Here is a 26,159-nt window from a genome sequence, read left to right on the forward strand (position 1 = left end):
TGAGCGTCGGCTCGGAGAGAGTTTTAGTACGATTGTAGGGTATAGTACACAAACAGAGTGTTACATTGGTCTTTATACATGTGCCAGGGTATAGAACTGGCAAACGGGACCCCCGTTTAGCGTCCCTCTCAGAAGACAGCTGGTATTTTTTTATTGGTTAGGCGGGGCATCAAACCTTCGACCCCTATATTCAAAAGAAAGAAAAACTGTTAAAATTGAATTGATTTGACTCGTTCTTGCTTTATATTGATTACGTTCTTATATTAAACAGTGAATTACTCAGATCTTAATCATTCTCTATTCACCCAAAAGCAAAACCTATTTCCCTAAACGTATTATGGTCTGTGTAATATATTTCCAAAACACTGCAGCTGAAGTCGGGTGAAAGACCTAATATTTTAACATATATATAACGATCTTAAAAGTCCACTTTCACTGACAGGCATTTATTTAAGGAATGAATTGCGGGGTTGATGTCATTATCGGGGATATGAACGCAATTGGGCTGGTCAAAGTACGCGTGTAGTCGAATTTTTATTATCCGACCACTTATTTAAATTTGGTTTTTGACGGTTTTTGATGATACGTAAAAGTTATATGACATGAAATAAGCTCGTAATGATTAGGAATTGTCGGAGTAAGCGTAGCGAACGAGCCTTTCTTTATCATTAAGATATAAAATCCCGTCATTTAACTAAGAATACAACCTCATTGGCTGACACATTGTACAAGCAAAATCTGACGCAGGGATTGTGTATCGGATCATTGGCAGTAGGCGGACGTTTTTAAAAACACAATACAACTGCATAAGAAGAAACAGCCATCTTTTTCTTAAACGTGTTTGTGCTTTTGATCTATAAAAAAGCATAATGAGGTCATGCCACAATTAAAATAAATGTTGTAATTTCAAAAAGAATAAACCGTCGATAATGGACAGTTTGATTAAACAAAATGTTAAACAAATTGTATAAATGGAACAGTATCTCAATAGAGATTCTTATTTAAAAATATAGTGAATGTGGTACCGTCTTCATTAAAAACTAGGCCTAAATTCTTCCCCATACTTACGAGTTTCTGGCCTAAATGCGTTGTTTGTTCTTCCCATTGATATCAAGCCCTTTGAAGTCTAAAGTAAAATAATCAAGCAGGGCGTTGAGTAGAATTGGAAAGTGTCCCACTTTCGGGTATGATAAGTTGCAGCAATGTAGGTGACGTGCACAGGAACTGCCTGGCCTCCATTTAACCGGGGCTGGTCACATGTAGGTGCACACTGTACACAGTTGGTTTTCCACCAACGCAACATGATTGAACGTAGCAAGGACGTGGCGCAGACGCAGCATGGACGTGACGATTTTACATCTTTGATTTTCTCGAAGAACACGGCATCGTCGCAGAGTCCTTGGATTTTTTAGAACTCCAGGGATGCTGTCGGAACATTGTAAGGTGTGATTGGGGCATTTTACGTTTAAGATGCCAATCACCGTTATGACACAACCACTATTTTGGCTCTTAATTACTAGTATTATGTTGACAAAGATGAAGGTACATTCGCCCTTTTTTATGAGAGGTGATTCGATATAAAAAGTAACCGAGTCTCAAATTGATCAATATACTATATTGCTATATATATATATATATATATATATAGATGCGTACTGGGCAAATTTGAGACGCTATGAAAATACCCAAAACGCGCACAAGTCATAGCTTTATTCATTTATGACGTTAATAGTTAAAACTGCGAGTATGAATATATATCAAATGGCATTCTAGTTGTTGACACGGCAAAAACACTGATTCTTTTGTTTTCAAACATTTGTCGAGTATTTAAAAACATACATAGAATGATTATTTTTCATTCGTATTGCCTCATTGAGTGCATGCATTTTAATATCACTAATAAACTACCCGATATTTCATTAACACACTCATTCTGATCAGGATTCAGGTGTTCAGATAAAAACGCCTCTATTGGCCATACAAGGTTTTTCTAAGGTTTGACCTAGCATTTTTACCGAAGCTGACCTTGTGACCTAGTTTTGTTTATTAGAGATGACCCAAATTTGAACTTCATCATGTCACCATTAAGAAAATCATTTTAATCACGTTTTATCCTGGGGTTTTAAATATGTTGACGATCGACGACGGGCACCGAAAATCTATCGCAATACCTTATATTGAGCTCTTCGTTCTCAGTTGAGCTAAAACTTAATACTCTCGCAATGGTATGCTTTACATGTATGTGCACGTGGAAACCATGGTATGTTGCTACAACAAATGAAACGCTCCTCGTATATAACGTATTTAGGGTTAATACAATACAATAAGTATGGTGAATATTCAGAAATTACCAGTCAGGTGCCGAAATCAACATGTGACAGGGTTACAATGTATGCAATTATAACAGGTATACACTCATACAGGAGATTATGTTCATAAACACAGAAAAAAACATTTAAAATATTTCAGTTTGTTGTTGTAGTACTTAAGAGTATAGCTTTTTGATACAAGTGTTTATCCGGTATATTATATATTCAAAGCTGGTTGAATAAAGCCCACGCCCTTCACAGAATAGTACAGGAATCACTCGACACTGGCTGGTTATCTGAAAAAAGTTAACCCCTTTTATTCCTATAATATACACCAATATTAACACTTCAACTTCCATTCCTTTAATGAACTGCCTTGTGGCAATTGCGTTCATCAATCGATGAACGCAACATCTTCGGATATGTTCGGATCGTAATTCATTGCATAACAATATACATGAAAGCTATTGATCTTGTTTTTGGTTGTATTGTGTCTGCAGGTCCTGTAAAATATAGATCAACATTTTTAAAAGTGTTAGTTTATTATATTTTAAATATATTGGTACCAGAAGTGTTTCAATTTTACGTTTTAAAGTGATTTCAAGTGGTTGATCTTTTCCCGCGTTATTGTGACGTCATTTGAAAAAAAAATGTTTACGGTTATAGTCGGATCGTTCTATTTACAGAACGGATTACTGAAAGGTTTTCTTAAATGAAATGAAGTATTTTTTAACAATTCTTGAATGAAATAATGATCTATTGGTGTGAATATAAGGAATGAATTGCGGGGTTGATGTCCTTATCGGGGATATGAACGCAATTGGGTTGGTCAAAGTACGCGTGGAGTCCTTCGGACTCCACACACATTGACCAACCCAATTGCGTTCATACCCCGATAATGACATCAACCCCGCAATTCATTCCTTAAATGAACTGTATAATACCGTTATACAGTGCAGTGGGTTCTGTTTTATATACAACTCCACGAACTAACAAACCTCGTAGAAATGAAATAAGGCATTTGCAAAATCATTCCTCATACAACATGAACTATCCTTGTCCATTAACTTACAAATGTGAGAATATAGATGTGTTAAATGCAAAACCCTATCACTATCAGAAAATATTAACTATGCCATCTAGTCAGGGGAAAAGGAAAGATATTTTTTCCGTCTATTCCTTTGTTTTATTATCAGCTGTATTAATTCAAATACAATCATCAAATGCAATCATTAAGCTGTATAATATACCTGTAAATCTTAACCTCAGTCTGTAGTTTCCAATTACCCATTAATACACATGTATAACAATTAATGACACTTACTTTTGTCGACCCTCTTCCGAATGTCTTTCTGACAAATGGGGCACTTCTTAAACCGGAAGCAGCATTTCTCACATGACACCTTGTGCTTACAGGGTTCAAACCTGACTGTGGCCTCGAGGGCCGAGCATTTATGACACATCTGTTTTGCAGTGGTGAAGATCTCCTTTTCAACCTTGGCTGTTTTGGGTCTCGTCTGATGCCGTTCTGGTTTTGTGGGTTTGCTAAAAGTTATTTTTTTATTGCAAATATTTGTTGATAATGTTTGCAATCAAAAGACAGTCGTATTTAAACAGTTATCAGTTATAATCGAAACTTTAGATTAAATATAAGTTTTCAGGTTTTACGACAGTCGTACACACAAATACCACGTAGTATTATTACTTTCCTTAATACAGTACATCACTGTCACCATGAACATCACGTGACCATAGATACTATTAGTATTATAAATTATTTTAAATTTTAAATATATGTGCTTGTATTTTAATCTCAGTCTCTTGAAAATAATTGAAATTCTATAAAACTTTTGAAACGAAAAGAGAGAAAATAAAATATTAAAAAGAATAAAAGTTTATAAAAAGTTTATATAAGGCCAAAAAAAAATATCATTGTTTGTTAAGGGTAACCTTCCCCCAATTTTTTTTTTAATTTTTTCCTTGCACATGGCAGTCTTTCCTACATTACTGTCATTGCCTGACTTTGTTTTATCATATAAACAATAATTCTGATCGTCAAATTAGCATTTATCCGCCCTTCGTAACTCTCTATTCGCTTACGAATATTTTTTTTGCTCAGAAACGGAAAAAAATAGTTAGGGTCGGCGCATTTTTATAGGTAGGGTCGGGTTACCCGAAACAGACATTATTATTTTTTACGCCTAATCCAACTGTAACGGTGACAGAGATCTAGTTCCTGCTTGACACTTCGTAGGAGATTGCTCTACAGATTGAATGTCAATCGGTTTTCTGTACGTGAAGGGGAGCAACTGAGATTGCCCTACAGATTGAATGTCAATCGGTTTTCTGTACGTGAAGGGGAGCAACTGAGATTGCCCTACAGACTGAATGTCAATCGGTTTCCTGTACGTGAAGGGGAGCAACTGAGATTACCCTACAGATTGAATGGCAATCGGTTTTCTGTACGTGAAGGGGAGCAACTGCAATCTACGGATGGTGTTAACCTTCCATAACGGACATGATACTACTACTACTACCACTACCACTACCACTACCACCACCACCACCACCACCACCACCACCACCACTACTACCACTACCACTACCACTACCACTACTACTACCACCACCACCACCACCACCACCACCACCACCACCACCACTACTACTACTACTACTACTACTACTACTACTACTACTACTACTACTACTACTACTACTACTACTACTAATTGAACACGACGAGAAGTTGTTTGCTGTAGATTAAGTTTTCAGTAGACTTGGTAAAGAAATGCTGGAAATACTCCTCCTTGCCGATCTCACAATGGCAAGCACTAATATGAGTAATGGTGACCATGGAAAAGGTTTGACCCCCACCGCCCCCCCCCCCCAAAAAAAAAGGCATATGTAATTTCTGTTGTCTCCATTCAAATCATTTCATTGAGATTGAGTTGTCAATCAAGTTATAACTAAATTCATTCATGTAATGTTTCCCTCCCGCGATCCAGGTTGATTAAGCGTTTTAATATATTCAAAATCCCTCTTTACAACACCAAGGGTCATTCCTTATTTAATGAACACATATATTGCATCATTTAAAACATGCCAGCTAGGGCTACTTCATTTAAAGTTCATTTATAAGGATTGTTTGTCAGAATTATTAATTCATTTAATGAAAGCAGGTGACCCTTACAAATGTAATATTGGACATTTCATATTTATGTGGTAAATAGCGTATGCTTTGTTCAAATAGTTCAAGTTAGTATAGTATATTCCAGTAGTTGATTCAATATTTATATTTGTATTTTAAGTGTTTAAATATTTGTAGTATTCTACAATATGTTTATTCATATATTTGACAATTTAGATAAGAAAATAAATGTTTAATATATTTCAAGTAATTCCATATAAATATTGAAATACGCAATGCAAATATCAAAGTTTAGAACATACCTCGTTTGTGAAATTATACCACATAAATATAAGATATTGAATATTGCAACATTTGACCCGCCAAAATATTGGTTTTTTTACAAATACAACATACTTTTCAGTGGCATATTTAAGCACGCCCTCCCGAATGTGTGTTATTTGACAGCATGTGATGGGAGTCTGTCCTTTGTTGTTCCTCGCTTCCAGGTTGGCACCATGTTGGTACAGGAAGTTGGCAATCTTGATCCGCTCCACGTCCTCCGACAGGTTTCGCAAGCCCAGAATGTTTAACAGCTGATTTATGAAAATCGCCATATAAATACGTTTATAATATGTCAGTGTAGTTTGATTGTAGCTTAACGATTTTAAGGTGATATGAAACACTCTCGAGTCCGTTTCCTAGAGTCCGTATAAACAATGAATGATTTTTGAGAGGTCATTATAATGTGCCCTTGGTGGGGTATGAATCTATTACCTTTTCGGTGAGAGGCGTGCCCAAATACATCTACTGTACTCGCGCCCTCTTTTGAACAGTTATCAGTCATGCTGAAGCTTGGTAAATCAATATTGTGTGTCGGTTTCTCTGGCGCAACATCGTGCCAACAAAAGTGACTTATCTTGACGTAAGTTAATATAAATGTCTTCACCATCATTTTGAAATAAATCAAGTTTAAACTAAATTGTTCATTTTTTGCATTACAACCTTATTTGAATGTTCCCTAATTTACTTATTTTTCACAGCGTTTTTAAAATATTCTAAATTAATGGATATTTGATTTAATAGTTTGCTGGTTTGTAATCTAAAAAAAGTTTCTACTATAGTTTTATTTAACATTATCTAAGTATTGGTTTAGCTTATAGACCATTAGAAAAACCGATCACAATGTTAGTATGTGTTATAGCAAGGTTTGTCCCAGGGTTCCAAGGTGATTTTGAAATAAAAAAAACACATATAAGCTACAATTAGGCCTCAATAAACAAACTGAACACGTGCTCCATTTATATTCAATTAAAGATACACAGATAGTTGTTCTTACCACTTGGTCCGTCCGCCTCCCCATCATGCACATGTGTAAGGCCGTGTCACCGTCCTTGTCCTTCAAGTCAAAGTCAGCTTCTGGAAGTGTTAACATAATTCCACATTCAGCCCTGACATTGTCATACAGAACCGTACGTACACCAAGAACTGTGAAAACCCACCGAAACATCGTTGTACAATCCTTCAGTGCTAGGGAATACACATTGGTTAGTTCTGAACATTGCTTTGTTAACAAATTAAAATTACATGTATATGATAACTACAATGTTCTATGATTAAATCTAACTGAATTTAGTTTATACCAGCCTATTTGAGCTCATATGTGTAGTTTTAAACCTAACATATTATTTAAAACTTTCTCGAGTCGGCTTCCTGGGTCAAACTCACCAGTACTGAGTGTTCATGTTAGAGCACACAAGAACATCCCCGACAAGGGAATGAACGTTTGACCTCCTGGTCGGGAGGCGGGCACTTTACCTCTGTACCATCCCAGCCGTTTTAACTCAATTTTGCCTGATATAAATTAATTATCGGTCTCAAAGATATAATCTGATTTTAATTATTTACCGTACTCCAGCAATAGTTTCGTTATGTCGAAATGAGCCTGGGATGCTCCCAACATAAGAGGGGTGGCTTTTTCATGTGTCCTTGCGTTAATGTCCACACGACCCTAAATATAAATCCACAAACCGGTTAAGGAACAAGTCACGAACATATTTCTTTAATTCGACAAGACTTATGAGATATTCGTTTGGTAAGTTGTTGACCTGACTGCGGGATGCACGAGTATTGTCCCTTTTACTGAACAAAAAATCAGATTTTGGCAAGCTTGAAATGAAGGGAACACCAGTCAATTATATGATAGAATACATGTATATCATTGTTCATTTAGTTTTGAGTAACAATCTTTTGCAAGAGTAAACAAATATACTGTATGTTTTGATGAAAAAAGGTGTTTAAGCAACATTTTTGTCAGAGATTTTTGAGAATGCAATTGACATTCAAACGGAGAAGTGTTTTGACAATATGAATATATTGGCTGCCAAAACGTTTCAGACTATCCAATCAACAATTACTAGTGGCTTTGTGGTTATATATATATATTCAGTTAAGAAATAAATTGAAAACCTATTAACTTAAATATTTACAGTTAAATATTTACAGTTAAGAAATAAATTGAAAACCTGTTAACTTAAATGCCACATCTTGCTACAAAAACTGTAATACAAAGCCACAACACATCGTTGCTTTGATTGTGTCAAGAATTTAGGAAGCTGAAATTATTTCTTATCTGAAGCACTTTTTTTTTAATATTTAACTAAACTAAAATGTTAAACTTAATATATGCTATGGTGTTGTTTTCTTAATGAAAAAATATATGTCATGTTGTCTGAATGTTGTGTGTCTCTCGTTCCGTTTCTGTAAAGGCTTGCGCATTTTAACAGAGTGTCCTTCGATTAACAGTTACTGGGATTTCCCCTGTAGTTTTATTGTACTAGACCTTGATAAGGAGTACGGTGGCTTCTGCGACGTGGTTGTTAAATGCGGCGATGTGCAGAGGCGTGAAACCGTCATTCTTCGGAGCGGAACCAAGTCCAGGTTCGCGGGTAAGCAGCTTGTCAACAGCACTAAATCAAAGCACAGGACGTTAAATACATTATGATTCAATGCAATGAATACAATTTGTACTATACATAACGACTATACATCCAAGGCGTTGTTTCGTCGGTCATCGAGCGAGTCGCTAACCTGTATCACTTTGGCTAGGGTGATCCTATTACAATTGTAAGGTTGTTCATATTACGTAACATTACGATTCATTGTATGAGCTTCAGTCACGTCAGTACGTCAGCAGTTTGAACATGAATTGATCCTATCACCTGCAAACAAATCGATCCAAAAACAAGGTGCCGTTTAAATTTAGTTTACAATGTATTAGGATAGTTGACTACGTGATGTTTGTCTACAGTCTGTTGGTCATGCGACCGCGATAACAGACTTTTTCTGAAATGTCAGACGAAAGCAAAAATAATGCTTCAGTATCTTATCAACCGACCTCAACAATCACTCGCCCAGAAATTTCCATCTCTCTGCATGACATGACACTGGCAGAGAAAATCGGTCAGAAAATCTTCAAGTGCACTAACTCCACCCTCAAATGCCAAAACATTTGCAACATTCAACGATAGTTAATTCCTTCGGCTCACCCGATAAATTCCCCCGCCTTGCCAAATAAACTTTCTCCATCCAGGGCACTAACCTATTATTCTCTATTTACATTATAATTTAGACCAATGAAAGACAACCACCAGGCATTTGCATACAGATACATGTATATGACTTTGAACCGAACTATATATAACTCACATGTTACAGCAATGAATAATGAACCTAGTGTTTACTTACAATGCGTATTGTTTCAAGCACGCAAGGTGCATCGGGTTAAAATTTTTGTTGTTCTGAAGCCACACGTTCACTCGTGTGTCTTCAATCAAGATTGACGTCGTGGCGTCATGACGTTCGCATATGGCGTCGTGGAGAGGGGTATCACCTACAACATCCTGCGAAAATAATACGAAATTTAGGCGGAAGTCATAGTTTGCTACGAAATGTTTTGAATGACTTCGTATGCATCCAAGATATTTTTTAAGACGCCATATATTTAATCAGCATTTTAAAGCTCAGATAGCTCTAATTTATGTCGAGCAAAACATGCATTGACAATAAACAGTTAAACTAATGTACATGTATGTTATAAATCTTGAAGCACGCCACACGATGAACGGCTGAAAGAAGTTGATGTCCAACGATGAAACCACGTATAATGCAAACAGAAATGTGCAATAAAAAATATACATTAAGACAAGGCGTACCATGGTCGAGTGTAATAACACCATGGTAAAACACTCAAAGGAGATGGAAGATAAAAAAAAACCACACACACCACCACTACTAGTGGATCCGGGGGTGCATCGGACACGCGCTCCCTAAAATACTCCCAACTTCTTGTTTAAACATAGGAGAACAAAAGAAATATAAAAATACGCCCAAAATACACCATTTCGGACCACTTAAAACCCCATTCCTCCTACAAACACTAAAAAACACAAATAAATTTTCGTTCTGCGCGAGGGGCGCAATTCAAATTGCTGCGCGAGGGGCGCAATTCAAATGGTTACGTCCCTAAGTTCTGCTCCCCCTTACTTCAACTCCTGGTCTGCCCCTGAACACATCAAACGGCAAACGTGTTAATAATAGATAATGGAGTTACCGAATCTTAGGACATTAAAAGGAAATTACAGTCGAACCCCGTTGGCTCGAACTCGCTTGGCTCGAATTCCGCGTTAGCTCGATCTGGATTTAAAGGACTGATTTATTTCTACTGAATGTAAGCAATTCCGCTTGGCTCGAATTTTCGAGATTCGAAGTATTTTCGTCGGTCCCTGGGAGTTCCAGCCAACGAGTTTCGACTGTATATTTATTACAATTACACAATAAACTGTTCTTTACTTGAAAACAAAGGTTGACGTTTGACTTAATGAAATAAGCTAATCAAGCTTGTTACGCGTAAATATCTGCAAACCAATGATATAAGATTGCTGACAAAAAATCAAATCATAGATTTTCATATTTCCGTTCGAAAATTAATGTTTTATGGCCTAAACTAACGGTTTAAGCAAAATGCATTAAAGTGACACTCTTATTCAAATCCAATACATAAACATGTATAACAAACATCAATTTTGACTGAAAAAACTTTAACTACTTACTAAAAAAATGCAGATATGGAAAATATTAACTACTGATAACAAGAATGTAACCGTGAATTTAATAGCAGAACGTGCAAAAATATTAAATGATTGGTGAATGCTAAAAGATTTACTATGGTATACTATAGTCTTATAAGGTAGAAATACTGTGTTTTATGCTAATTTCTTTCAAATTAAACTCGATAACCATTGATTTTTACATTTATTCATCCTTTTTGGAATATTAAAACAATTTTATTAATTGTGGTAAATCTGATTTGGGAGTAAGAGTGTATCTTTAAACATCAATTTTTGAACTTAAATATAAAAGTCTGCGATCTATTCTTTTGTAAGCAACTTTATCTAACTTGTTTCCATGGATTTTCGCAAAAATTGGCTCGTTCCAAGACAAACAAATAAAAAAGTTTTCCTACGTTCAATTTGTGAGAGTGCAGCTTTAAGAACCGTGCGAGAAATTGGGTTAACGATAGGGTTTAATACATACACACATACATGCAAATACCTGTATGTTAGGGTTGCATCCTTTCTCAAGCAGAAGTTTCAGGATGTCCGGAAGCCCCTTGTGAGCCGCGGCGTGCACGGGCGATCGTCCTTCCTGATTTTTGACGTTAAGGTTTGCTCCTCTCTGAAGCAGCAGTGTAGCAGAACTCGTGTTGCCGCTGAAAATCAATAGATGGTGCAGTATACGCTTTTTCAAACGCATACCCGTTATATGGTTTTAAATTGTCTCGTGGCGTTGCATACCCGGTATATGGTTTTGAATTGTCCCGTGGCGTTGCATACCCGCGGTATATGGTTTTACCCGTGGCGTTTATCTACTTTCCGAAATTCAGTAGCTAAAGTACAAGTAGTTTACATTGCATGTTTTCTGTCTGATTTTGATTAGAATGTTGTATTTACATTATATAAGAAGCTAATACTAATGTCAGCAATGGTGAAAGTGTCATTTACTTAAACGAGTCCTAAGTCATGTCTCATAGAGAGATCAGTTGATATGGTGGCAGATTCATGCCATTACGTGTTGTCGCATATTTGCGTCGGAAGGGTGGAAAAGGGGCACGTGGCAAAGTGAAAATGCGAAATAATTATGCGGTGCAATTTTGGCCAGTCACTTGGCGCATTTTCGCTTCACCACTTGACGCATTCTCTTCCTTCACTCGAAATTGCAGAAATCATTCACTATGGATATATGATGTTTATTACGAGACCAGAAATGTCCTAGCATATCTAGCCTATCTATTTCACCACCACGTACACAAACATGGCGATCAGCAGCGGTGTTGATCCTTTGCTATCTTCCTCATCTATATCCGCACCCTCCTCCAGTAAAACTTTGATGACATCATCGTGTCCCTTAAACGTAGCTATCGACAGAAGAGGTATCCCCTGCGGCTTGAAATCCTTCTGCGTGAAGAAAATAAAATCGCAGATGTAATACAATCCAATTGTATCAATAAAACATATTCATCTTCAGCGTATATGTTTACACTTCAAATGATCGAACTTGTTCTTGAATGAAACTTCTTCTTGCATTTAGAACAAACTTTTGACAGGAGATCTAGTGACGATTTTTTGTAAATGATTATTTTTGTTTTCTATGGATTTTTGGTGTAAAACTGTGGATTTGTAACATGGTACCTTATGTGTCTTCTTTGTAAAGTGTTTACCACTAACGTTAAGGGGTGACATCGATTAGGTTTACGTCACTAAAATGTAATAACCGCGCCTTGATTTACCAGTTGCTATGGTCAGCATATAATACTCACATACGCTTGCATTTCAATGTTTATTTGTAACGCATGGCCGTGCTTTGCAACTAATTCATTCTTACCAGCTCCGGTTGTTGTTCAAGAATTTCTCGGACGTCGTCCACTTGATTGTTCTCAATCGCGTCTACAAGTGCCTGTCGAGGGTTTGATTCAGATGTTGCATCAGCGAGTGCTTGCAGCAAGGCAAGGCCAGCAAACATCTGCAGTAGACCGGCTCCAGCATCCCCCTCGTCGTCGTCATCATCATCAGAAGCATCTTCCTTGCCCTGCTCTAATGGCACAAGTGCGTCGCCTGGAATGATATGGAACATCAACAATAACAACAAAACACGCAGCCCGTTTTAAGAATCGTGTTTTCAAGACAAATGGTGTCCTTTTCTTAACGTACGATACACTGCTTGTAAAGTTTGGTATATTTTAATGGACCATATATATAGAGAGAGGGCCCTGGATATTGTTTGTCCTGCTATATATAATGAAAACAGCATATTCACTGACCTGTGGCACTCTTCATGAAATAAATTTACTATATTGATAAACTTATTTTAGAATTAAACAGTGATATGATTTGCAGAAATATTTCCCTTTATTCGTCCACTTACCAACTAGAAACCCTTCGTCTTCATCGTCGCTTTCGTCCTCGTCATCCTCATCATGATCAGACGCCTGCACCATTGTAAGACAAGAAGGATTAAACACAAACGCCTTGTCTTCAAATACAACACCGATGTCACCGTCCTTGTCCACTATGTTAACTTTGCCAGTTTTACCTAAAACCTACGGTGCACAAAACGTTATGGTTGAAAACAACAGGAATTACCCTGCGATGTTCTATAAATGTGGTAAATCAACAACAGACCCTTTAAAGTTATCAATTCAAACTTTATTAAAAAACCCAAGGACTATGATTTTTAAAATGTTACATTAGTATCCATATAAGTAGTATCAGCACAATTAAACGTCCACATGATAGGTTAGATAATCAATTTGAATCTTAGTTCCAAAGCGTATCGTGTAAGCCTTCTTTAGCTGTTCACATACAATGTTTTCTAAATCAGCTACATACATCATTCATTTCGTCGTCCCACCCTCCGTGGTTTTTCTGGAGACGTCGCACTTTTTCCTTCGAGCCGATTACTTTCACCAAGTCTCCTTTCCCGTATTGGTACACCTGCAATAATAATAATAATAATAATAATAATAATAATAATAATAATAATAATAATATTAATAATAATAATAATAATAATAGTAATAATAAAAATAATAATAATAATAATAGTAATTATAGTTATTCTACTACTGCTACTACTACTACTGCTGCTGCTGCTGCTGCTGCTGCTGCTACTGCTACTGCTATTACTACTACTACTACATCTACTACTGCTACTACTACTACTACTACTACTACTACTACTACTACTACTACTACTAATAATAATAATAATAATAATAATTATACGGAGAAGAATACAAACAACAACAACAATATGAAATATTGTCAATCAGTTATATTATCCTAGTAGTAGCAGCAGCAGCAGCAGCAGTAGTAATAGTAGTAGTAGAAGAAGAAGAAGTGGTAGTAGTAGTAGTAGTAGTAGTAGTAGTAGTAGTAGTAGTACGAGCAGCAGCAGCAGAAGCAGCAGCAGCAGTTTGTTTGAATAAACTGCATATTGTATCTCACCTTGGAGAGGGCAGCTCTGTGAATTGTGATGACATCTCCTTCGTAGTCAACCACCACGTCACCCTCACTTGTGAAGGATTCAACGACCCCGACCTCGCCAATTATCTGTTAGTTAAATGATAAAACTACTGAGTAAATACACAGAATCTTTACAAGACTATTGGCATTAATTTATATCTTGAAACCCTTTAGACTCTTTTTAAACGTTTACCGAACATCCATAGAGAAAATCCTTCAAGGTAAAACTTTATGTTTTCTTACGATATCATATTCCATATTAAGAGTACGACCTTACTTTGATAATAAGCATATTATGTTACTCTGAACATAAAAATTGAAATATGGGTCAAGGATAAGAGGAGTAAAACCCTTCATCAATATTTCAATGAAAACAATCTGAACAAATAAAATAAACATTTATAATTTAACAGAAAGATAGAATCACAGGTCAGAAATATTACTTCTTCAAAGCGATTATGCCAGCTGCCCTGTTGTAGCTGCTTCAACTCGCTCAGGGAAATGGTGACGCACACCTGCTCGCCGACACACAAAGGGACGCCACTCTTGCTCCATTTTGCAAAGCGTTCAATGTCTAGAACATTGCAATCGGAACGGATACTTAAATTCTTTACTAAGTGCATACATAAATAACGCTCGCTGGGTAAATTAAAATTTTTAGTTAATTAGTCTTTTCCCAATAAAAATGTTACCGAATATATTATCCTTTTAACATTTCTCAAGAAGACATTTAATTTTAATTCAAACATGTAAAAACATTAACGGACATAGACCAGTATGTTTATATCTCAAGTACCTAGCACTGCAAGATGTTTTGGATAGAAAGAGAGCCCGGGTGCTTCCTCTGTGCACATGAGGTCCATCTTCCCAGAATAACCAACCCTGTACACGTGCGTATGTCGGTTTTTCCACGTGACACGAGCAGCGTTTCGGTCTGAAGCGTCCTGGCCGAAATTGACTATGTCCTCGACGGAACCCTCGTGCCCGCTGCCCCCTTTATATTCAAACAATTGTATTTAACCAAGAGAAACTACGTGCACATGCACAAATCAAGTAGCACACAAAACACCACTGTACAGTTTAGCAAGAAGACCGTAATCACTAGTGTATCCAGCGGGTGAATACATTACCCCACCCATGCAATACCCCTAATGTAATTAGCAAACATAGTTTTTGGGGGAGGGGGGGGGGGTAAAACCCGCTTAACCCCATTTTAGGCATTCAATTTACAATTTTTGAGGAGGGGTCCACGTCTTGAGTATGCGGTCTCAAAGTGCCATTGTGTCATAAACTCTTATTCAAATTCCTGCTTTTCTTTTTGTATTGCACTATATATAGTAATAATACAAAAGTACGAAAACGAAATGTATAACAGTTCAGCCCACAGGCGTCCGACACAGCCCCTACATTTGTCGTCACATAGTTTAGAACCCACAGCTAGGTGTCCTTTAGACTCCACGTGTGTCCGTTACATAGCTTGGACTCTAAGATATGACCATTCAGTCCTTAAATAGTGTTTGAAAGTACTAAAATGACATGTCAATAACATTCTAAGAGACAAGGCGATCATGTCAGAAATCCCAATGAAAGCATATAACCTAAAACAATTGACACAATCTTATAATGTTTACATTGCCTGAAGACTAAAGGTTTTGTGGGTTTTTTTTCTGTAAAGATATTGAAAGCCAAAACGGAAAATATGATTTTGTATTGACATACAATTGTGTCGACAGCAGGTTTGAGAGTGTTTTACTCTTTGCACAAAAAATATTGATACTGATATCTCGCAAAACCTGGATATGAAACAATAAAAAGCACAAAATCGTATCTAAACACATTACTTATAGTTCTATATTTGGATTACATTATTTTGATAAAAAAGGACACAACAAAGTCATTTCCATGGAGTATGGAGCACTCGCCCTGTATATAATTCAACTCTAAATCATTCCCATGGAGTATGGAGCACTCGCTCTGTATATAATTCAACTCTAAATCATTCCATGGAGTATGGAGCACTCGCCCTGTATATAATTCAACTCTAAATCATTCCCATGGAGTATGGAGCACTCGCCCTGTATATAATTCAACTCTAAATCATTCCCATGGAGTATGGAGCACTCGCCCTGTATATAATTCAACTCTAAATCATTCCCATGGAATATGGAGCACTCGTCCTGTATATAATTCAACTCTAAATCATATAATTCAACTCTAAATCATTCCCATGGAGTATGGAGCACTCGCCCTGTATATAATTCAACTCTAAATCATTCCCATGGAGTATGGAGCACTCGCCCTGTATATAATTCAACTCTAAATCATTCCCATGGAGTATGGAGCACTCGCCCTGTATATAATTCAACTCTAAATCATTCCATTTTTATATAGTATGACATCAAAGTTGTCGATATATACACATACACATAACACATGAAGATAAAAACATAACACACGAAATGTAAATAGTCACACAAGAGCAGTTTTTGATAGTACTTATCAATCTACTTGAAATTATCCACTGTGAATACGTGCACATATATATTTAAAAAAAAAACTAATTAAAGATAGTAATGCTATAATCCGCACGGTTTTAAAACCATACTTGCATTACTATAAAGACAGTCATTCAATAAAATAATATTCAACATAGTTTCAAAACCATAATTGCATTACTATCACGTTGCCCAACAATCAACTCGGACGTATCCGACCTAAAGCACACTGTCCGGGGACTATTCAAGCCATCCATTTCTGTAGCAAACACAGTAATTCTCTTCCCTTTTCCATCTGCCTGAAGTATCGTATGCGAGGCTGAGCCGCACACAAAAACTGTGCCTCGTTTTCCTACATAGACTCCTTCCGGACCAGAGAAATCATGGTGTGTCTGCTCTGAAACGTGGCCAGGGCTGGCAATGGTAACCAAGCTGTTCTTCTTCTGGTTGGTGATGTATATTCTTTGTCCATCTTCACTTACAGCGATGTAATGAACTGTAATGTATCAATCATGATATATGGTCTACATGAAAGGTCAAAGAGACGTTTACATAGTCGGAAAAACTATGATTTATAATAAACTATTTAATTGGACCAAAGTTTAAGAAAAATTGAGGTGTATAACTTTCTAACTATATGAAATAAATTCAAAGTTGGATATTGGATTTTAAAAACGCCTTTGCACAATGTATTTTATATGAAATTACGTTCGTCCGACTTCAAAAAGGTGTACAAGCTGCCGTGTATAAATAAGGTGTACACGCTGCCGTGTATAAATAAGGTGTACAAGCTGCCGTGTATAGACAAGGTGTACAAGCTGCCGTGTATAAATAAGGTGTACAAGCTGCCGTGTATAAATAAGGTGTACTCTCATTGAGGTAGTCTAAAACGAATAACTTGACATTGTTTCGACCATATCGCTAAAAGATATGGATGACTCCTTTAAAACTAATGTTTGATCTACATTTACAACATTTTAAACATCGGTCTTTTTCTGAATCAATGAAATGTGCAAGGAAACAAGCCCTTGACCTAACCCTTTTTCAAAATACTTACCGTTCACATGATCTGGAGCACACACATCTTGCCAAAAGTTTTCGTACATCTTTTTGACAAGGTTTCCGGCGAGGTCATAGACGAACAGACCTTTGTCACAAACAACAAACATCTGGCATCCCATACAGGTTAAACCTAAGCACGGGCTATCGACCTGTAGCTCTCTTGTCGGGCTAGGGGTCAATGCAATGTCGCCGATACCGACCCCGAAAAACCTGATATCTTTAGTGCCGTCAATAATGGCGATTTCGATTTCGGAGATCCTACAGACGTCCCAAGGGCGTGTTTTGAGATCACAGGTCGATACGATTGAATAGGTTCCATTCAAAAGTTTCAGTTTGCAGTTTTTGAAATCAGCGAGCAGAATGTTGTCTTTATTTAAGACACAGCATCCGGTTATGTAACACTTGTTCTTATCGGAAATGGTCCTAACATTTATTTTCCTCCCTCCAACAAACTTGTAAGGGTCGTGTTCGATCTCGCCCCATTTTGCCTGATTTTCCCGACATAGGACTTGGTGTTTGGGGTTCAAATAGCCATGTCCCTTGTTGCAAGTGTCACATAATCGCTTGCAACACTCTCCACAGTAAAAACTGGCGTCGGCGTTTAAGTCCTTGTCTTCACATAATGTGCAGGGAAACTCAAAGGTTTGATCCGTCGCATATTTGATTAAGCCTTTCAATTTGGAAGCCATTTTCTTAATAGTTTAAAGCCTATGTCTCTTTTGCACAACAAAAGTTGGGTACTCCGTCATAAAACAAAAGTAAAACCAAATCCAACAAGTCGTTCGCCTTTGAATTTGACTCAGTTTCTTAAATGACTTATTTTGTGTTTCAAAAACAGATCGCACAAGAAAGTGGTTAGAGGGATTTTTCATTATAAACGATATCTAGTAAACATTTGGTTAAGCTCACGTAAGTACGCTAATTAGAAATCGTTCGAGCGGCATTCGCTTCCATTGTGTTTCTTCAATCAAATTTTAAATAAACAGCATTTGTTTTCGATAATGAAACTTGATCTGGTTATCTGTGTTTTGTTATTATTTGAGATCGAAGGAAGCGTACACGTAGCACTGGTAGTGACGACACTAGTATACATGCACAGAAGATATCGCGCACGAAGAAATATTTTAATAGGAGTTTCTCCTAACGAATTTATTTGGGCATGCATAATACGGATATGTTAGGACATACGCCACGAGGATATGTTTGAACATGCCCAATGAGGACATGTTAGGGCATACTCCACGAGGATATGTTTAAACATGCGCAATGAGGACATGTTAGGGCATACTCCACGAGGATATGTTTGAACATGCGCAATGAGGACATATTAGGACATACTCCACGAGGATATGTTTGAACATGCGCAATGAGGACATGTTAGGGCATACTCCACGAGGATATGTTTGAACATGCGCAATGAGGACATGTTAGGACATACTCCACGAGGATATGTTTGAACATGCGCAATGAGGACATGTTAGGGCATACTCCACGAGGATATGTTTGGACATGCGCAATGAGGACATGTTAGGGCATACTCCACGAGGATATGTTTGGACATGCGCAATGAGGACATGTTAGGGCATACTCCACGAGGATAAGTTTGGACATGCGCAATGAGGACATGTTAGGGCATACTCCACGAGGATAAGTTTGAACATGCGCAATGAGGACATGTTAGGGCATACTCCACGAGGATAAGTTTGAACATGCGCAATGAGGGCATGTTAGGGCATACTCCATTAGGATATGTTTGGACATGCGCAATGAGGACATGTTAGGGCATACTCCATTAGGATATGTTTGGATATGCGCAATGAGGACACTCAATGGAAATGACGGGTGTACTGAAATAAAAATGCTAGATAATGAATGTTATTCTTAATTAATTATCGAAAAATGTATGGACGACACAAATCTCAAGCTGCTAAAAAGAAGATATTTATGCAAACTCTCTCTTTTGATATTGAACACGATAGAACAAAGCATGATCGTCATTGGCAGTAATTTTGATATATGAAAAGAAACATACAATATTTAAGCCGTTTGAAAAAGCATAGGAGACATTTATTGTATTGTTTAAATGCCAAAAAAGAACGATTGAGGACCATATTCAAAGTGGATTTCATGTTGTTGTTTTCTGAGGAGACGAAGTTGTACCATTTATGAATGTGTCATTCTCCCCAAATGGTACACCGGATTCCCAAATTTGTTTTTCCGGATTCCACTCATGCGGAATCCATTTGCTAATGCTTGAGATATATGGGAGCATGATGAATTTAAAGCTTAGTCAGAATAGAAGTGATCTTTAATGCAACATAGGTAATAGATGCACTCCCTTCCCTCCTTAGATGTCCCCACTTAGCCAAATAAAATTATATATATTCACACAAACACTATACACAGTATTCGTTTTAAAATGATTATTAGTGAGTAATACATTACAGCGTTGATTAATAATAGCAAACGGGATATAGTCATCTGTTAAACCTCGCAAAATCAACATTGCATGTACTTCTCACGCATACGACTTCTTAAATTCCCCTTGTACAATGTGATAGGTGATAGGAATGTACTCTCCATATATGTTATTTTTATTTCCCTTTTAATGTGGTTATATCGTCTTCAAGCTTTAACATAAGTCTTGTCAACTACCTGGTTAGGATGAGCATTAGTCGTGTCATCTACCTGGGTAAAATGAGCATTAGTCGTGTCATCTACCTGGGTAAAATGAACACTAGTCGTGTCAACTACCTTGGTAGGATGAGCGTTAGTCGTGTCAACTACCTGGGTATGATGAGCATTAGTCGTGTCAACTACCTGGATGGGATGAGCATTAGTCGTGTCAACTACCTGGTTAGGATGAGCATAAGTCGTGTCAACTACCTGGGTAGGATGAGCATTAGTCGTGTCATCTACCTGGGTAGGATGAGCATTCGTCGTGTCAACTAGCTGGGTAGGATGAGCATTGGTCGTGTCAACTAACTGGGTAGGATGAGCATTGGTCGTGTCAACTACCTGGGTAAAATTAACATTAGTCGTGTCAACTACCTAGGTAGGATGAGCATAAGTCGTGTCAACTAACTGGGTAGGATGGGCATTAGTCGTGTCAACTACCTGGGTAGGATGAGCATTAGTCGTGTCATCTATCTGGGTAAAATGAGCATTAGTCTTGTCAACTACCTGGGTAGGATGAGCATTAGTCTTGTCAACTACCTGGGTATGATAAGCATTCGTCGTGTCAACTACCTGGGTAGGAAGAACACTAGTCGTGTCAACCACCTGGGTATGATGATCATTAGTCTTGTCAACTACCTGGGTAGGATGAGCACTAGTCGTGTCATCTACCTGGGTAGGATGAGCATTAATCGTGTCAACTACCTGGGTAGGATGAGCATGAGTCTTGTCAACTACCTTGGTAGGATGAGCATTCGTCGTGTCAACTACCTGGGTATGATGAGCATTCGTCGTGTCAACTACCTGGGTAGGATTAGCATTAGTCGTGTCAACTACCTGGGTAGGATGAGCATTCGTCGTGTCAACTACCTGGGTAGGATGAGCATTCGTCTTGTCAACTACCTGGGTAGGATGAACACTAGTCGTGTCAACTACCTGGGTAGGATGAGCATTAGTCTTGTCAACTACCTGGGTAGGATGAACACTATTCGTGTCAACTACCTGGGTATGATGAGCATCAGTCGTGTCAACTACCTTGGTATTATGAGCATTAGTCGTGTCAACTACCTGGGTAGGATGAACACTATTCGTGTCAATTACCTGGGTATGATGAGCATTAGTCGTGTCAACTACCTTGGTATTATGAGCATTAGTCGTGTCAACTACCTGGGTAGGATGAACACTATTCGTGTCAACTACCTGGGTATGATGAGCATTAGTCGTGTCAACTACCTGGGTATGACGAGCACTATTCATGTCAACTACATCGGTATGATGAACACTAGTCGTGTCAACTACCTGGGTAGGACGAACACTAGTCGTGTCAACTACCTGGGTAGGATGAGCACTAGCCGTGTCAACTCTCTGGGTATGATGAGCATTAGTCTTGTCAACTACCTGGGTAGGATGAGCATTAGTCTTGTCAACTACCTGGGTGTGATAAGCATTAGTCGTGTCAACTATCTGGGTAGGATGAACACTAGTCGTGTCAACTACCTGGGTATGATGAGCATTAGTCTTGTCAACTACCTGGGTAAGATGAGCATTAGTCTTGTCAACTACCTGGGTAGGATGAGCATTAGTCTTGTCAACTACCTGGGTATGATGAGCATTAGTCTTGTCAACTACCTGGGTAAGGTGAACACTAGTCGTGCCAACTACCTTCGTATAATGAGCATTAGTCGTGTCAACTACCTGGGTAGGATGAGCATTAGTCTTGTCAACTACCTGGGTATGATGAGCATTAGTCTTGTCAACTACCTGGGTATGATGAGCATTAGTCTTGTCAACTACCGGGGTATGATGAGCATTAGTCGTGTCAACTACCTGGGTAGGATGAGCACTAGCCGTGTCAACTACCTGGGTAGGATGAGCACTAGCCGTGTCAACTACCTGGGTATGATGAGCATTAGTCTTGTCAACTACCTGGGTATGATGAGCATTAGTCTTGTCAACTACCTGGGTATAATGAGCATTAGTCGTGTCAACTACCTGGGTAGGATGAGCATTAGTCTTGTCAACTACCTGGGTATGATGAGCATTAGTCTTGCCAACTACCTGGGTAAGGTGAACACTAGTCGTGCCAACTACCTTCGTATAATGAGCATTAGTCGTGTCAACTACCTGGGTAGGATGATCATTAGTCTTGTCAACTACCTGGGTAGGATGAGCATTAGTCGTGTCAACTACCTGGGTAGGATGATCATTAGTCTTGTCAACTATCTGGGTAAAATGAGCATCAGTCTTGTCAACTACCTGGGTAGGATGATCATTAGTCTTGTCAACTACCTGGGTAGGATGAGCATTAGTCGTGTCAACTACCTGGGTAGGATGAACACTAGTCGTGTCAACTACCTGGGTAGGATGAGCATTAGTCTTGTCAACTACCTGGGTATGATGAGCATTAGTCTTGTCAACTACCTGGGTATGATGAGCATTAGTCTTGTCAACTACCTGGGTAAGATGAACACTAGTCGTGCCAACTACCTTCGTATAATGAGCATTAGTCGTGTCAACTACCTGGGTAGGATGAGCATTAGTCTTGTCAACTACCTGGGTATGATGAGCATTAGTCTTGTCAACTACCTGGGTATGATGAGCATTAGTCTTGTCAACTACCTTCGTATAATGAGCATTAGTCGTGTCAACTACCTGGGTAGGATGAGCATTCGTCGTGTCAACTACCTGGGTAGGATGAGTATTCGTCGTGTCAACTACCTGGGTAGTATGATCATTAGTCGTGTCAACTACCTGGGTAGGATGAGCATTCGTCGTGTCAACTACCTGGGTAGGATGATCATTAGTCGTGTCAACTACCTGGGTAGGATGAGCATTCGTCGTGTCAACTACCTGGGTAGGATGAGTATTAGTCGTGTCAACTACCTGGGTAGTATGAGCATTCGTCGTGTCAACTACCTGGGTAGGATAGGATTAGTCTTGTCAACTACCTGGGTAGGATAAACACTAGTCGTGTCAACTACCTGGGTAGGATGAGCACTATTCGTGTCAACTACCTGGGTAGGATAAACACACTTAACTCTGCCATCTCTCGTGAGGGTGTGTGCGTCTTACCGTCTTGGTCGCCGTATTCCCAGTGTGCTCCCCGTTTAACCAATGCGTTCGGGAAAATGCCCATTGACCTTGACCGCTGACTTGATGCTCGTTTAGGAACGGTTACTCTGGAATTATAAAGTTGCATGAAACGATAGTTCGTTGCGTGTATATCAGTGTTCGTATATGGATATTTCCGAAGTTCAACTTATTTCCGATGAAAGGTTTGTTTTTTCCCGTGTTGGGTCTACACTTAGTGCAACAGTGGACCGTTCGAGTATTTGAGGCCATATATTACGCACAACCTGTCTCTATTGTATAGGGGTTATATTATTTTCAATGCAAGGTCTTTCATGCATGTGCTAGTTTGTGTTATCCAGGTCCAGGTCAATCAGTGTTCACGTGATGTACTAGGATTGTTAGGGGATAATCCGCCACGTGTTTACCCTGGTACCATTAAACTATCATAATTTAAGCGTAATCTGCTATTTTAAAGGCAAACGAATTTTAACTTTAACGTAAAGATTATACACGGACATAGACCTGAAGGATATGTTAAATTTGAGTGGAGTTTTCTATCTTTAAGTATTTCCGAAATACTTACGGATCTGCTTTCGGTAAGTCAAGCCTAACAAACTCGTGTGAAATGTCATGTTTGTCATCATGGTAACAGGGAGAGCATAAAGTAACGTTGGTACAAGTGGCACATCTCCAGATTGTTCCAAAAACCGCGACATCTTCACAGGCTACACATGCGATGGGATGACAAATACCTGCAAAACATTTAACAGCTTATAAGCTGGAAATCACACTAAAATGTATGTTCTTTGAACTACTTAAAAGTTATGTACTTTATTCTTACGTTATTTCTGGTTAACTTTTGGAAGAAATGTTCAAACGGAGCAGACGGGTGTTTCCCTTAGCCATACACTATTCGTACAAATCATATCCTACATCATATGTCGTGTTTAATGGCATATTATGATTACAAGGTATCACAGGAAAAGCACATAAGCTACAAAATAATGTAACCATCTTGAGTACTAGTCATACTATGGTGGTATACTTTATAAATATGATTTTGAAGGATATTTTATGAAAGTCTGTTTTATCTACCAGTGCAACTTTTAAACAGCTTACCAACGGGCGCTCCATCAAAAACTCTCAGATCATATTCCCCGCCACCCCCTCGGCACACAGTGGTGCATCCCATGTCCCAAACCACGATGACGGAATTAGCTCCATTCACCTCCACCACCGTACCCACGTGATCTTCGCCGCCATCTTGGTCACCGTGCTGCCAATTCGGTCCGCGAACCACACGAAGACCAAGCATTTTCTGCTGTGTTCTGCTCTGTTCTGTCAGGCAATGCCATATAAATTAGCTTTTGCAATGTATCATTTATAGAAGTCTGCATGTTTGCGACAAAACTGCAGTACTATACGTCTTTTCTTTGGATTTTAGAGATAAATAACAGAAAAGACAACTTTGTACAAAACTAAGACGTACTGCTAAAAAACCTAGTGTTGCCAAAACCATCTAAAGCAGTTGAACATACTCCTCATGTATCTAATTCTACAGGGACTTGCCCTATAGCAATTGTATTACTTGTTTATGTTTGTCCTGTTGTGAGGTTCCGAAACCATTCCAGTGGAAGAGTAAATCTCGGACACGTTTTGAAGAATTTTTCAAATACCTTCCTATATATTGAAGTATTCGTTATTTTTTCTGATCAGTGAACTTCAGCTATTTTGCTGTAAGATACAAGTTTTCGTCCAGAAGAGGCGCGTACTTTATTATTTTAATCAGTGAATTCGTTCAACAAAGTAAAGTCAACGACCGAGCGTTTTTATGTAATGAGACCAACATTAAAAAAAAACTAAATTCCTAAACAGGCCTACATTTAAATAGTAAAAATCGCAACACTGCAATAGATTGATTGATACAAAATGTACGTATTGAAATAGTTTACGATCAATATATACTGATGTATAAATACAATAGAAACCCGACTAATATTGGATCGAATGAGTAGCACTTGAATATCATTAAAATATGTAAGTAATAAATTTCTAATAATACGACAATGATACACCCATTCCTCTAGGACTTTTAGTTTACCCGCTTCAATTAATTCATATCTTAGTTATGTCATTGCATATAATACGTTTTCTAATTAAACGGTAATCAATGTTAAACGCAAATTAGTGGAGTATTTTAGCTGTACATTAATGATTTAAATTCAAATATTTTGGAAACATTCCAGCGGTACAGTCATTCATTAAACGAAACTGGAAATTTAAATGTCATATTAAAAAAAACTTTAAAAAATCTTTAAACATCTTTAAAAGTCGTCTATAATATTACATTATATAACTGTCGATGAATATAACTCTTTAAAAAATGTTTTTCTACCTTCTGTATTCCTGTGCTGATCAATCTGAACAACGGAATTCGTATTCAATTTACTTCCTAAATGGGAAATTTGAATGCTCAATAACTGGCGGATGATTGGAAATCGTATACGTTTATCAGGCGTTTTGAGGTTTCTTATTGGTTAATCTACATATCCAACAAATCTATATTTGGACCAACGACATACTTCCTGTATATGAATAATAGTATATCTAAATTCCGCCAAACCATTGGTCTAATATGTTTTATGTAAAACATGTAGCATTCCCAAACTTAGGAGTGCGTACTAAATAGGTGGTTAAATGCTGAAATAAGTGAACGGATGTCATTCAGAATGTAGGTGTGCATACTTATAAGCCATTCAGTTCCAATATTCCATCGACCAATTCCATATTAAGACTTTTGTACTTTAATTATTATTAGTTACCTGCAAAGCTT

The 26,159-nt window shown here is 37.9% G+C and overlaps 2 protein-coding genes across 2 annotated transcripts; both read right to left on the reverse strand.

Annotated features, from left to right (window-relative positions):
• Positions 1-1,695: 1,695 nt before the first annotated feature.
• On the reverse strand, positions 1,696-25,831 carry LOC128245607 (E3 ubiquitin-protein ligase MIB2-like). Its single transcript, XM_052963813.1, has 19 exons — positions 25,722-25,831; positions 24,446-24,664; positions 23,910-24,078; positions 23,327-23,433; positions 14,818-15,015; positions 14,465-14,595; positions 14,004-14,108; positions 13,386-13,490; positions 12,922-13,096; positions 12,382-12,611; positions 11,806-11,954; positions 11,053-11,209; positions 9,187-9,341; positions 8,282-8,408; positions 7,348-7,450; positions 6,779-6,858; positions 5,857-6,035; positions 3,634-3,854; positions 1,696-2,605 (listed from the first exon to the last, which is right to left on the reverse strand). The coding sequence occupies exons 2-19, from the start codon at positions 24,639-24,641 to the stop codon at positions 2,565-2,567; spliced, it is 2,628 nt and encodes an 875-aa protein (XP_052819773.1). The 5' UTR covers positions 24,642-24,664; positions 25,722-25,831; the 3' UTR covers positions 1,696-2,564.
• On the reverse strand, positions 16,390-18,427 carry LOC128245608 (uncharacterized). The gene is made up of 2 exons (XM_052963814.1): positions 17,574-18,427; positions 16,390-17,012 (listed from the first exon to the last, which is right to left on the reverse strand). The coding sequence occupies exons 1-2, from the start codon at positions 18,265-18,267 to the stop codon at positions 16,666-16,668; spliced, it is 1,041 nt and encodes a 346-aa protein (XP_052819774.1). The 5' UTR covers positions 18,268-18,427; the 3' UTR covers positions 16,390-16,665.
• Positions 25,832-26,159: the final 328 nt, after the last annotated feature.

Source organism: Mya arenaria, chromosome 9 (genome assembly GCF_026914265.1).
Source record: "Mya arenaria isolate MELC-2E11 chromosome 9, ASM2691426v1".
NCBI classification, from domain to species: domain Eukaryota; kingdom Metazoa; phylum Mollusca; class Bivalvia; order Myida; family Myidae; genus Mya; species Mya arenaria.